We start from the raw sequence: 14009 nt of genomic DNA, 5'->3' as shown, positions 1-14009 counted from the left end.
AGTCTTTTAGCTTACATTGGGGTATTTTTACTAGATCCTATTCCTGGAACAAGATTCTACATTTGTACAGGTTTAGCTTAACGGGATAAACGTTGTTTATAGTGGTTAGATCAGGGTTTCTCAACAATGGCTCTGTGTATTTTAGGCTGGATAGTTCTTGGTTGTGGGAGGCTGTCCTGTGCACTATAGGGTGTTTAGCAGTGTCCTTGGCTTCTACCCACTGGATGCCAGTAGAATTTCTCCCTCCCCTACTCAAGTTATGACAACCAAAAATGCCTCCATACATTGCCAAATATCTCCTGGTAGCAAAATCAGTCCCCCACCATAGCTCCCCCACTGAGAATCTTTGGGTTAAACTCTTAGTCTTTTTCATATATATAACTGATCTGGAGGATTTCCTGACAAAGAGAAACAGAAAGAAGACTGTATATTGCTTAAGATCTCAGACTCTGGGGGCAGACAAATCTTGGCCCAAATCCTGTTTTCTGTCACTTTTTAGTTTGGAGGACTTAGACAAATCACTTAAATTCTGTGGGCCACAATGTTTTTCATCTATAAAATAGGAAATTAATAGAACCTACCTTTTAGGAGTGCTGTGAGGAGTAAATGAATTAATACACATAATACATTTTAATACTACCTGTCAAAAAGTAGGCTCAGTACATTTTTAAGAAAATGTATATCAGTGTCTTCCAGCCTGCTAAACATGTAATAGTTATTCTTATACTTTAGATTAATTATTGAATCTTGTGGGCTACAGATACCTGCCTGATAAGAGACCAAAACTCTTAGCTTGTCTTGTATTGGAGTAGATTGTGTTCTTAGGAAAGCGTTTTAATTCTCCTAGAACCAGAGTCAACTGTCTGAGCCTTATGGTATTTGAAGTTTCAGAAATAATTTAAAATCATGGCTTGACCTACAATAATAAGTTATATTTGCTGGTATGCTCATAATTCATTGGTTCCCAGCTAGTGCCATTGGTCATAATGTCAGATCCATTGTCAATATGGGGAAATCAACAAAATATCCCATTGTTGGTTGCAGAGGCAATTAATTTTGGTGACATGCTTTATAGAATCCAGAAACTGATTTTAAATGATGTTAGATTCAAAGGTTGGCTTTTTGAAAAACCAGTGTTAGATTTTTTGAGTAGTAAAATATTTTTTCAGTAATATTGGTATTACTTGGTATTATGAGGCAAATTAGTGGTTGAAACTTTGAAAAGTGTTTAATAAATCTGGGAATAAGAAAAGGGTTTTCTAGCACCTCATGGGAAAAGAAACAACTTGGATGGTAAATGAAGGTAGTGAATATTAAGAATCATGTCAGGTCACTTTCATGTAAGTGAAACATGTTCTAGGCAGTTAACTGTATTTGTGCTTATGAACTTAGGTCTTGAAGGTTACATCTTGAGCAGCAAATATTGATATTTAATGTTAAAATTAAGAATAAGAAATGGTTTTTTATATGTCGCAGGATTATCTGAGTACCCATATAATCTGACTTTTAAAAAAATTTTTAAATTTATAGGAATGTTTTGTTTGGTTATTATTAATTCACTGTTTCTTGAAATAGCTTTACAGACGTGGTATCTTGGGAACATTTAATTTAATTTATTTTATTTTATTTGTTACCTGAAGGGGTATTTTAAGACATTTGTTTGATTCCTTGTCAAAGTGAGTTCTTTGGATTTGCGTATAAAGTCAGGGTAAATTAACAATGATGAAATCATATTTCTTTTATAAATCTGAAAACCTTGTCCTTCTAGTCTCTTCAGTGCTGTCTTAATCTTATCATACTTTAAATGATAATTACTCTCAGCGAGTAATTTCATTAGCGAACAAACATAGATAAGGGAAACCATGAGTCCAAGGCCTTTCCTTTAACTGTTCAAATTTGAAGATATTATCACTTGAGAGACTGATTGCTTTGGGAGAAATATGTTCTTTTCATCATATTCTTAATGTGATTTTGTTTTTCAAAACCATTTTGGCTGCTAGGAAAATCTGGAGAAGATGGGACCTCGTGTTCTGGATTTGCAATTAGAATTTGACGAACAGGCAGTGCTCATGGAGAATATAGTCTATCTGACCAATTCCCTTGAGGTAAGAGGGGCCTGGGATTATAACAACTAGTTAACTATCGTAAACAGTCCAGTTCTTTAGTTTTATAATAAACCTTTTTATAAACTTCATCTTCTATGTTTAGTACCTTTGCCAAATATATTTTGGGGGGAAAGAGAATGGGTGGTATAGAAGTTACAGGAAGAGGAAATGATCTGTTCTCTTATTTCACTTATCAGTTATTCTATTCCTAAAATACTAACTGTATATGCCTGGATTTCCTCTCAAAATTATCTGTAAAAAAAAATTAGGAGAGGCCTTATATTCAAATGCTTTCAAAATCTCTCATATTATGGGGTATTCTGGATTGCTTTTTTCCCCCCTCCCTTTAAGACCTCAGAATCACAGATTTGGATTAATTAGAATCCTTGATTCATTATATATGATCAGTGGTCCATGTTTGGCCCTGTTTTTTTTTCTTAATTAGTAATATAATCACCATCCATGAATCTACTGCCCAACTCAGGAACTAGAACATCACCAGTAGCTTTCACATATCTGAGTTTCTCCCCATTCCATCTTCCTGCCCCACTGACAATTTAATATATAGATTCTAAAAATGCTGTCTCTCATTCACCTTAGGCAGAAGGAAAGATAATTTTCTATAGGAAATTGTGTTAGAGGATTCAAAAAGTGGTTCTAGTAATAATGAAAACACTAATATAAAAAAGTACAGGTTTCGAGTTTGAATAAAATTGTCTTATGAAATACAGGAATGGAAGAAATAAGCATTTCTAAATAAGCATTTTATGTCATGTAATTATAAATGTGTTAATAAAGTAAGTATTAGTAGACATCTATTTTATGTATATTTCTAAATGTTCATATATACTCATGGAGGTCAAAAAACTTCTTGGATATTTACACTGGGACAATGGGAACACTTTATTTAGGGTCATCTTGTATTCAGGTATATGCAATTTGCTACATTTCTGAGGTTTTCCATTTATTTGAGTGAAAGCCTTTTATACTGATTTTTGTTTTAGGCAGCAGGTAGATGCCAGATTTCCTGATAGAAGATGGTAAACATGACTATATAAATAACATACTATGAGGCATCTAACATGAGTGTTAAATACTTGATGATAGGTTTCATATAATGTTTATATGGAAAATAATAAAACTGCACAGGCCATTTTATGATAAGTGGAGAACTTGGTTTTGCTCTTTGGTGAAATGAGGTGATGACTAATTCCAATCATATTAAGTGATACTAATGACTTCCATCTTTCCCCTCTACTTAGCTAGAACACATAGAAGTCAAGTTTGCCTCTGAAGCAGAAGATAAAGTCAGGGAAGATTGCTGTCCTGGGAAACCACTTAATGTTTTTAGAACAGAAGTAAGTTGAAAGAATCTCACTGAATCATTGCATTTTAGAGCTGGAAGAGACCTTAGAGAGCTTTACACCTAAAACCATCATTTTAACGATGGAAAGAAGTGAGGTCCAGAGAAGTTAAATGATTAGCTTGGCTTAGGCCACTTAGTTGGTTAGTAGTGGGTCTGGATTTGAGGTCCTCTAATTCCCTGGTTAATGCAGCCCTCACTTTTCCTTACTCTACTATCACAGGTAGCATCAGATGTTGATTGTGATTTTAAAAATAAGAATATGGTTTTCAAAACCTGACTTAAAAAAAAAGATAGTGGACATTGAAATGTGAAACTTCTTTAAACAGTGAAAAGGAGCTTTCATATTTCAGATGAGTTTTGGTTTAGTAATGGTATTCAAGACTTTTGGTTTCTGGCATAAACCAGATTGATGCATCATTTCCCATTATACTGGAAATGCTTTTTTAATTTCTTAGTTTTTGACCATTACTGGTGAAGATAAATAGGTTTTGAAGTTTGGGGAGATTTTATTTATTAACTCTTAAAGAATCCATTCAGAATGGCAGCATTTGGTAAAGTTCACTGGAGTGCCATTGTGAGAGTCCATAAAATGCCCTACTTTTCTTGATAAGCAGAGGACTTACATATATCCTGCCACTTTTACCACATTTAATTGAAAATGCAGCAAGCAGAAGAAGTCTATTTTGAAAGAATGAAGTAATCATGATCATGCAGACCTCCTAAATTTATCATCAGATTATAAATAGTCTCATTACATTAAGATATGGTGGCTTTTAAAAGTACAGTCATTTGGGCCATGAATATAGGTACATGAAATAGTTTTCCCCATACAAATATGTTTATTTCAAGCTTCTTTCAAGCATTCCATTAAGCTACTATGTATTTAAGTTTCATAAGGCTCAGTTGACTTTTTCCATTTAAAATAATGAGCAAGTTCTTTAACTATATCGTTTATATTATGTGGGAGTTAGTATGTCATAGAAATGAGTTTATTCTCAGTAAAGATGAGACTCTGCCTCTTACTAGCTATGTGACCTTGGGTTACTTTGTTAATCTTTCTGGTTCTCAGCTTTTCATCTGTGAAAAAGGGTCTTAAGGAACTGCCTTTCAGGATACAGGAATAATGTCTATAAAGTGCTTCGTACAGTGTCTGGTACATAGTAGGAATTCAATAAATGGTGGTAGTTTTAGAAGAGAAAATAGAATTATTGTTTTTATCCATCATCAGTATTGATATGTGTACTCATAGTCATTTTTACCTAGGCATTTGGTTATAAGCATGAGCTTTTTTTTTGTACATTTTTTCTTTCATATTTGAGTATCCCTTGGTCTTGATTTTAGAATACCAAAATTAAATCTGTCTTTCATTGGGCATTAAAAATCTAGCAGAGATTCCTTCTCCCTCAGCAGTATTCAAGTTTGATTTCTTATAACAGTCATTTTCTATTTATTTTCTTAGCCTGGTGTATCAGTTTCCCTAGTGAATTCTCAGCCATTCAATGGCCACTTCTCAACCAAAATTGAAATCAGGCAAGGAGATAACCGTGATTCTATAATCCGGCGTTTAATGAAGGTGGACCGAGGAATCAAAGGTAAATGGTTTCCTTGAAGTGCACATTTGGCAGTAGCTTGTGGATTTGATGAGTTCTAAGCAGAGGGGAGAAAGAAAAGTAACTGTCCTGCTTAGGGACAGTCATGTAATGTTGTGGAAAGAGTGTTGGACCCAGAATCAGGACACCTATATTTTCTTTTGGGACATTGTGACTAGGTAGCTTGGTGGCTTGGCCATGTCACTTAAGCTCTAAACTGATTTCTCTTTTAGTGAAATGAGGACACTGGATTAGATATTTTTCCAGGATTCCATCTAGCTTTAAAATTGTAATAAGCAATTTCCAATGCTCAGAAGTATTCAGAATGAAGGAACATATTCCCTTAATTCCAAACTAACCTGCTTGACAGAATCTGTTCCTGGGGAAGGAAGAGAAGTAAAAGTTATTGAGTGTCTGCCATGTATTGGCCATTTAATCCTTTTACAACCCTGTAACATTTAGGGTATTATTACCCTTTTGCAGATGATGAAATGGAGGTTAGAAAGGCTAAATAACTTGCAAAGTTCATACAGCTAGTAAATCCTGGAGCTGGAATTCAAACTTAGATATATTTGACTCCAAAGCTCATATTCTTTCTTTTAGACAGTGTGCCTCCGGGTAAAATATGTAAATAATCTTAATTTCTTAGCAACATTAAGTCTAGATCTCCTATGATTAGATTTGATATAACAACTTATAGCTTTTTTTTTAACATCTTTATTGGAGTATAATTGCTTTACAATGTTGTGTTAGTTTCTGTGGTATGACAAAGTGAATCAGCTATACATATGCATATATCCCCATATCTCCTCCCTCTTGCATCTCCCTCCCACCCTCCTTATCCCACCCCTCTAGGTGGCCACAAAGCACCGAGCTGATCTCCCTGTGCTATGCAGCTGCTTCCCACTAGCTATCCATTTTACATTTGGTAGTGTATATATGTCAGTGTTACTCTCTCACTTCGTCCCAGCTTCCCCTTCCCCCTCCCCATGTCCTAAGTCCATTCTCTAGTCTGCATCTTTACTCCTCTCCTGCCCTTAGGCTCATCAGACCTGTTTTTTTTTTTTTTTTCAGATTCCATATATATGTGTTAGCATACGGTATTTGTTTTTCCCTTTCTGACTTACTCTGTGTGACAGACTCTAGGTCCATCCACCTCACTACAAATAACTCAATTTCGTTTCTTTTTATGGCTGAGTAATATTCCATTGTATATATGTGCCACATCCTCTTTATCCACTCATCTGTCAATGGACACTTAGGTTGCTTCCATGTCCCGGCTGTTGAAAATAGTGCTGTAGTGAACATTGTGGTACATGACTCTTTTTGAGTTATGGTTTTCTCAGGGTATATGCCCAGTAGTGGGATTGTATAGCTTCTTTTTTTAATTACTCAGCTGGTCTTACGCTGAGAAGAACGTGAAGGGAATTAGTTTGTTTCTGTATTATTTTTCTTCCAAATTATGAAGACAAATTAATGTTGAGATTCCCTATTTTGCATAATCTCTCTCTTCTCTTCTTATGGTAATCAAGAGTTGATTGGGCCAAATACCATCAGTATAAAATTTTCTGAAAAGATTTACAAATCCCATACAGTGACCAATTTATGGAATTATATTCAGGGTAACAACATTCCATTTACATAGAAGGCTTAAAATAGCCCTTTGGAATTCATTCTACCATGTATTTTTTGTTCTCTTGAAGTCATTCGTGTACCTTCTGTTGTCATTTCTTGAGAGAATATCATGTGTAGTGTGTGTAGAGATAAGTGTGTATGCAGAGACTCCTTTGTAGGTACTAGGGGCTTTGGGGAGTCCACAAAGTACTGTTCATTAGGAGGCTGCATCTAGTGAAGGAGTAGGGGACTAAGCTATTGAAGTACATAATCAATCTAAGGAGAAACTGCTGAGTACAGTAAGAGAGATATAGTAAAATTTATACACAAAAAGGTGAGATTATTTCCAGCTGTGGTGATCAGAGATGATATTATGGAGAAAACATTGTTTGATAGGGCCTTGAGAATTATACCTGTGAGGGTGAAGGGAAAGTGTGTACTAGCATGAGGGAAACACTGATATTTTTTTCACTGTGTACCAGCAATATGTTAGGACTAGGAATATTTTTGTTTGCAGACATTTAAAAAATTGTGGTAAAATATACGTAGCATAAAATTGACCATTTTCGTCATTGTTTAAGTGTACAGTTCGGTAGCATTAAGTACATTCAGACTGATGTGCAGCCATCACACTATCCATTTCTAGAACTTTTTCATCATCCCAAACTGAAACTCTGTACCCATTGAATGATAACTCCCCGTTCTTCTTCCCTGTAGTCGCTGGTAACTACTCTTCTACTCTATGTATTTGACTGTTCTAGGTACCTGTATAGTGGAATCATACAATATTGTTCTTTTGTATGTCTTATTTCACTTAGCAAAATGTTTTCAAGGTTCATCCATTTTGTTTTAGACATTTAGCGTGTTCCTTCGATAAACCAGGTACTGTAGAATGATAATGCCATCCTTAGAACTTATAGGCCACAAAAAGCAGAACTTGAAAATTTTGAAGTGTGAACATACAGGAAGCCGTTTTGTGGCCTTCCTTTTGGCTGTTTTATATTGCATATATTCAGTCATGAGAAATTTTTGTAATAGGAAGAACTCTTAACTTTGAAGAACAATATGGTGGCTTCTAAAGAAAACAGATATTTGTGTGGACATGCTGGATAGGATTATTATGAGGTTATAGTGCATAAGAGGTTTTATTCCTGTATTGGAAATTGGATTATATAATATAATGTTAAACCTGACTCCCTTTTAAATACACTCAGATGCAGCACTGACTAGGTTCTTTAGAACTGTACTGATGTGTTTTCTTTAGCTCGTCTTTTCTCACTGAGCCTCTGGCATAATTCTTACATCCTTTGTCATTCTAGCTGTGAATAATATTATCATGAAGTGCGTTAAGTTTGGTATTAGTGGCTACTGTGAATTTGGAAAATAGATAGAAATATTAGGGGGAGTTTGCAATTGATATTCCTCCAAGTATCTACAGAAGAGCTCTAAACTTAAGACTTTTCCAGAAGCCCTCAGATTACTTTGATATCTAAGGGGACTGAGTATATTGAGTATATGAGATGGGAAAGGAGTGAAATTCAGTAACATATTTCTCAGTCTGTCTGCTGTGATAGCCAGCAGGTCATCCAATTAGTGCCAATTGTATTGAGAGTGATTATGATCTAGGTCCAGGAGGCACTAGCTAAAATCGTCATTCAGTCCACAAAGGCCATGGAGCAACTATTTGACGATAATGACTTTAAATCACTTACCACCCATACCACATATGAACTAATAATTTGGAGGTGAAAAACTCCATTTCACATTATCAATCCCTAGGGACTCTCAATCACTCTCATCTTTAAGTGCCTTAAATCTTGTGTAGTTGCAGGCTTAAATTTCCACATTTTCAATGATAAGAGAGGTCTGGGATAAGAAAAGATAGTAAAACCACAAGAAAGCACCAATAATTTTATTGGCAGTAGTGAACTACATGGTGAAACATCAAAGCAGGTGTGTTTAGCCACTTAGAAGCCTGGTTGGGTATTAAGGCTTCTTTGAAATAGTTTGATTCAGCATTGCTTGGAATGATGAGGGAGGTCTGTTTCAGAGAGAGTGAGAGAGAGAGACAGACAGAGGCAGATCTTCAGTAAAAGGCTTTGTGCATAAAATCTGCCGGTAGGACTTGTCACTACTTCCATAAGAAAATAATTTGCTATCACTGGTGTGCATGTTGAATTGCAGTAGCTGTTAAAATGAATTGTGTTCTTCCCCCCAAATGAGACCATGGCTGTCATGAAGACTGTAAGTGCTCCTTTCCCATTTTAATTTTCAGGGCTTGTGCTGTATATGGGGATAGATTGTATGGCCTCTGCAGAGACTCTACAAAGACTCTTAGGCAGGGTTTGCCTTCATGGTAGTTGCAGATAATTGCTCTATAAGCCCCAGGATCCCTACCCTAAACTTGTAGTCCTTTAGTCTTTGTTTCCCAAGGAGAATAGAATGCCTGGATAACCTGTACTCCTGGCATAGCCGCCAGCTGCATTAATGTCTCCTTTTATCTTTTTTTAAACCTTATCCCTCTCATGCTAAGTTTCATACTCTCAAGGCAACATGAGGGAGTGTAGCTCATGGACCACCCAGCAATCTACTTTAGAAAGGGGTGGGAAGTAATTCAGAAAATATCTTCAGTTTCTGTGGATCAGGTTAAGTATAAACTAGCCATGCTACACTTAGAATGAGCTGTAAATCCAGAATCAGCATTTGTAGTCATTTATGGTGTTTTTCTACCATATAAAATAAAACCATTTGATGTTGAAAAGTCTCAGAATTGCTGAAATAAATAAATTTCTTTTGGGCTCAGTTGTTGGCAGGATTGTTGGATCATAAATTTGTTCAAGGGACAAGTGCTGTCTTTACCAGGAGCCATCTTATCAGCTTGCATAAGAGCAGATCAGGAAAATCTCAAGCAAGGGAGGGTTGGAACTCATCCAAAAGCTCAAAATTCTAAAACCTGTGCCCTTTCCCCTAGCCATTCCCCTTCTTTCCTTGTCTCTCATCAGCTTGTTGATACACTTTCATCCTTTGAGCAAAACAAGGAAACTGGTAATGCTATTTCTTAGAGTAGTAATTCTTTTTCCAAAATTATCTTTCCCCAAAAGCCACAATTCTTGAACTTTTAAGTATTCCAGGAAGCAAGACAAGCAAGATAAGTAAGTTTTAGGCTTTTTAATATTCTGAAAAATGGTTAACTGAAGTGTATTAAAAGTGATTTGAGAGACCATATAGGATAATACTCAAAAATATAATCAATCCCTCCCCTTGGTTTGTAATTCAGGAGATGTGTTATCCAGAATCTCTGCTGGTCTTTGATCTGGGTAAAAGTTGACAGAAGATGAAGATTTGTTAGATTCAGCTTTGCTTTCTGACATCGGGTCCTATTTAGTAATCTGATGAAAATATTGATTTAGATATAACAACCAGTGTGAATTATCAGGCTCAGGCATGGGTTTGAGTCAGTGACTGTAATTAAATGTTCATATTGATACTTTCTTTTGCTGTAGACCTTTCCAAAGTGAAACTGATGAGATTTGATGATCCACTGTTGGGGCCTCGGCGAGTTCCCGTCCTGGGAAAAGAGCACGCTGAGAAGACCCCCATTTCTGAGCATGCTGTTTTCCACGTGGACCTCACGAGCAAGAAAATTCATCTTACTGAAAATGGGCTATGGGCAGATATTGGTGATACAATGGTCTATCTGGTTCATTAAATTCAGACACATTGGAGATTTATCCTGGTTTCTGGGGATATTACTACTATGATTGTGCCTGTAGATGGGCTATGAGAATCATAGGCTGGACCTAAATAGATTTCATTTCTAACCATCAAATTCTGCATGTACTTGTAAATACACCAAGTTTTCTTGGATTCTTGGACCTAATAAATTTTTTTTCCTTATTGAGGCCTCAAAGAGAAGTAGTTGTACCATACTTTGTTTTTGTTTTTTAACAAATAATTTCCATTTCCCAGAAGCTTCTAGTATTTCAGATTATTACAAAAGTGTCAGTATGCTTCTTGTATGAGGTATACTTCATATTATTTATGAGGCTAAGGAGTATCTAACAACTTTTTATATTATATCCATTGTGGAGTTAGCTGTTTTTCTTCTAAAAGAGTAAGTTAGGCAGCTAGTTTTGCTTTTTAAAAAGAACTCTCATGATTTTAAAAGAACAAATGAGAATATTTTGACTTGATTATGATCACTCAGTATTTTGTATAAAGAACAAATAGGTCTTATGTTTATAAGAATTTTTTTAGCTTTAATATATTCAGTTAACCACCAATAATATTTTTTCAAGGCTAATATCAATAGTTTATAAACAGTTTATTTGTTTTTCACTAACTTTAGGTGAAATTTTAGGATTTAGGATTTCCCCCAGAAATCTGCATCTATCAGATTTGTCTTGAGTCCAGTTGTGTTTAAAGATCAAGCCAACGGGGACTTCCCTGGTGGCACAGTGATTAAGAATCCGCCTGCCAGTGCAGGGGACACGGGTTCAAACTCTGGGAAGATCCCACATGCCGCGGAGCAACTAAACCCGTGCGCCACAGCTACTGAGCCCATGTCCCACAGCTGCTGAAGCCCATGTGCCTAGAGCCTGTGCTCCACAATAAAGAGAAGCCACTGCAGCGAGAAGCCTGAGCAGCACCGCAACAAAGAGTAGCCCCCGCTTGCCGCAACTAGAGAGAAAGCCCGCACCCAGCAACGAAGACCTAATGCAGCCAAAAGTAAATAAATAAATAAAACAAAAACCAAAACAAAAAGGATCAAGCCAACAGCATTGCAAATTCTCTTATTCTTTCTGGAATGTCATTTGATATTGTCTGTGCCATTTGTTTTCATATGAGGAAAAAATATTAGGTATTGATTGACAGACAAGAAAAACATTTCCATTTCTTGAAGGGTTTAATATGGGGAAAGTCCAACTCTGATAATCCTAAGGAACCTGAATTCTAACTTTTCAGGTCATGTAAAGAGATTTTATTGAGCTTCCTTATTTTGCTTTATACAGTTTGAGATTACTGGGCCTAGTTGAATGCTCTATTATAGAATCATTAAAGCAAATCATAGAACGTTAGAACTGAAATATTCCTTAGAGATCATTAAGTGCAAATCCTTGTTTATCTGCTAGGAACAGGCTGTATAGCAGAGTGGATAAGGTTACATTCTCTGAAGTCAGGCTAGCTATGTTAGATTTCCATTTCTTCCACTTGCTACTTGGGTGGTTTTGGCCAGTTACTCAGCCTATTTCTTCATCTGTAAAATGGAACTAGTAATTTACCTACTTTCTGGGCTTACTGTGAGATGTTTAGATGAAACAATCTAGGAAAATCTTATATATAACATAGTGCCTGGCAGGTGGTAGACCTTTAGAAATGTTACTGATGATGATGATGATGATGATGAGCCTTCAGTAAATGTTACTGAATACTTCTATTACTACTACTACTATATCAGGATTAAGATATAAAGATTATATTAAGATTACTATGGGCCATAATCATGTCATATTTGTTTGGTTCTTCTGGGGCAGCTGTTTTGTTTGCCCTCCATTAGATTCTTTTCTGCTCCCTCAATCTGCATAGCCTTAGTTATTCCCAACATCAAAGTAATCCTTCCTGGGGCCTAAAGCCTACTTAATGTTTAACTTAGGCAAATTAAATGAAATGAGCTTGGCCAAAAAAAAGAAAGGTGAAAGGAAAATAATTTTACTGTTGTAAGTGATTGTGCCTATTTTATTAAATGAGCCTATGAACCTATACTTCCTTGGATTAAGTGTGAGTTGGGATTCATGGATTCTCTGTTCCCTCAGTCTCAATTCCTATGTGTCTCTCTTAAGAATAAATGTCTTGCTGGGCTGAATATATTTTTTTTGTTTAAAGATATATAAGTTTTGTATAAGGAAGCCTCTAAGCATAAGCCTATTACTTCATCAGGTGTGAAGCAAAAAACAGCAACTAGTTGAAATGCTGAAGGAAAAATAAGCTGCATTGGGCTTATTGTTTTATGGGAGATGGTTACCTTTTTAAAGGATTGTAACTCTTTTTAAGTTGTAAAATGTAATGCACATAAACTGAACAACAATAAGAAATATATAATATACACACAAATATATAAAATACATACAAAAAATGAACTACGAAACAGAATTTATCAACAAAGCAAAAACCTATGTAATCACCACCATGTCAAGGAATATCACAATGCCAGCACCTTGGAAGCCTGCCTTACGCCTCCTCCCGTAAAGACAAGCTTATCGCCCAGTGTAAGAACATTCTTTATACATGTTCCATGTGAGCTTTTAAAGAATGTTTATTCTGCAGTTGTGGAATTCTACATACGTGCATTAGGTCATACTTGCAGATTGAATCGTTCAAATCTGTATCCTACCGTTTTGTTTTCTTGGTGTACTCTTTGTTTTGGAGACATACTGAAATCTCTCATGACCCTGGATGTACATATTTCTCCTTCTAGTTCAGACAATTTTTGTTTTATAAATTTTGATGCTGTGTGATTAGGTGCATATAAATTTAGATTCTACTGTCTTTCTGGTAAATTGAACTTTTCTAATTAGAAAGTTTTCCTTTATTTTTTCCTAAAGGCTACTTTGTCTAACATTAGTATAATAACATCGGTCTTCTTTTGGTTAGTGTTCAGGTAGAATATCTTTTTCCATTCTTTTGCTTTTAACCTTCTGTCACTTTATTTTCTTTTCACATTTTGACAAATTTTAAACCTACAGAAAAGTTAAAATAATTGGCTAGTAAACATCCATATACCTGTCAACTGAGATTTACCAGTTATTAACATTTTGCTCCATTTGCTTTCTCTTGAAACATACATTTTAAAAAATGAACTTTTTATTTTGGAATAGTTTTAGCTTTATAGAAAAGTTGCATCTAATGTATGGAGAGTTCTGGTACACCCTTCACTCAGTTTCCCCTAATGTTATTTTATGTAACCTTGGTTCAGTTGTCAAAACTAATTAATACTGGTACGCTGCCATTAACTAAAGGCTTCATTAGGATTTCACCAGTGTTTCTTTTTTTTTTTAATATGCCTGTATTTTTATAAATTTTTGTTTATCTTTGACTGTGTTGGATCTTCGTTGCTGCATGCAGGCTTTCTCTAGTTGCAGCTGGCGGGGGCTACTCTTTGTTGCAGTGTGCGGGCTTCTCATTGCAGTGGCTTCTCTTGCTGCAGAGCACGGGCTCTAGGCGCGCAGGCTTCAGTACTTGCGACACGCGGGCTCTAGGGCGCGGACTTCAGTAGTTGCGGTGCATGGGCTTAGTTGCTCCGTGGCATGTGAGATCTTCCCAGACCAGGGATAGAAT

General features: G+C 35.9%; 1 protein-coding gene across 2 annotated transcripts in view; it reads left to right on the top strand.

Annotated features, from left to right (window-relative positions):
* Positions 1–12537, top strand: part of LARS1 (leucyl-tRNA synthetase 1) — a 66794-nt gene extending 54257 nt beyond the window's left edge. For both annotated transcript variants that reach the window (XM_030841180.2, XM_060296396.1), the window contains 4 exons: positions 2001–2105; positions 3368–3463; positions 4931–5063; positions 10178–12537. In XM_030841180.2, coding sequence (XP_030697040.1) covers positions 2001–2105; positions 3368–3463; positions 4931–5063; positions 10178–10383 — 540 coding nt within the window. In that variant the 3' untranslated portion in view covers positions 10384–12537. The remainder of the gene's footprint in view (positions 1–2000; positions 2106–3367; positions 3464–4930; positions 5064–10177) is intronic.
* The last annotated feature ends 1472 nt before the right edge of the window (positions 12538–14009 follow it).

Source organism: Globicephala melas, chromosome 3 (genome assembly GCF_963455315.2).
Source record: "Globicephala melas chromosome 3, mGloMel1.2, whole genome shotgun sequence".
Lineage (NCBI taxonomy): Eukaryota > Metazoa > Chordata > Mammalia > Artiodactyla > Delphinidae > Globicephala > Globicephala melas.
Note: the sequence above shows the minus strand (reverse complement) of the source record. Positions and strands in the feature narration are given on the sequence as shown.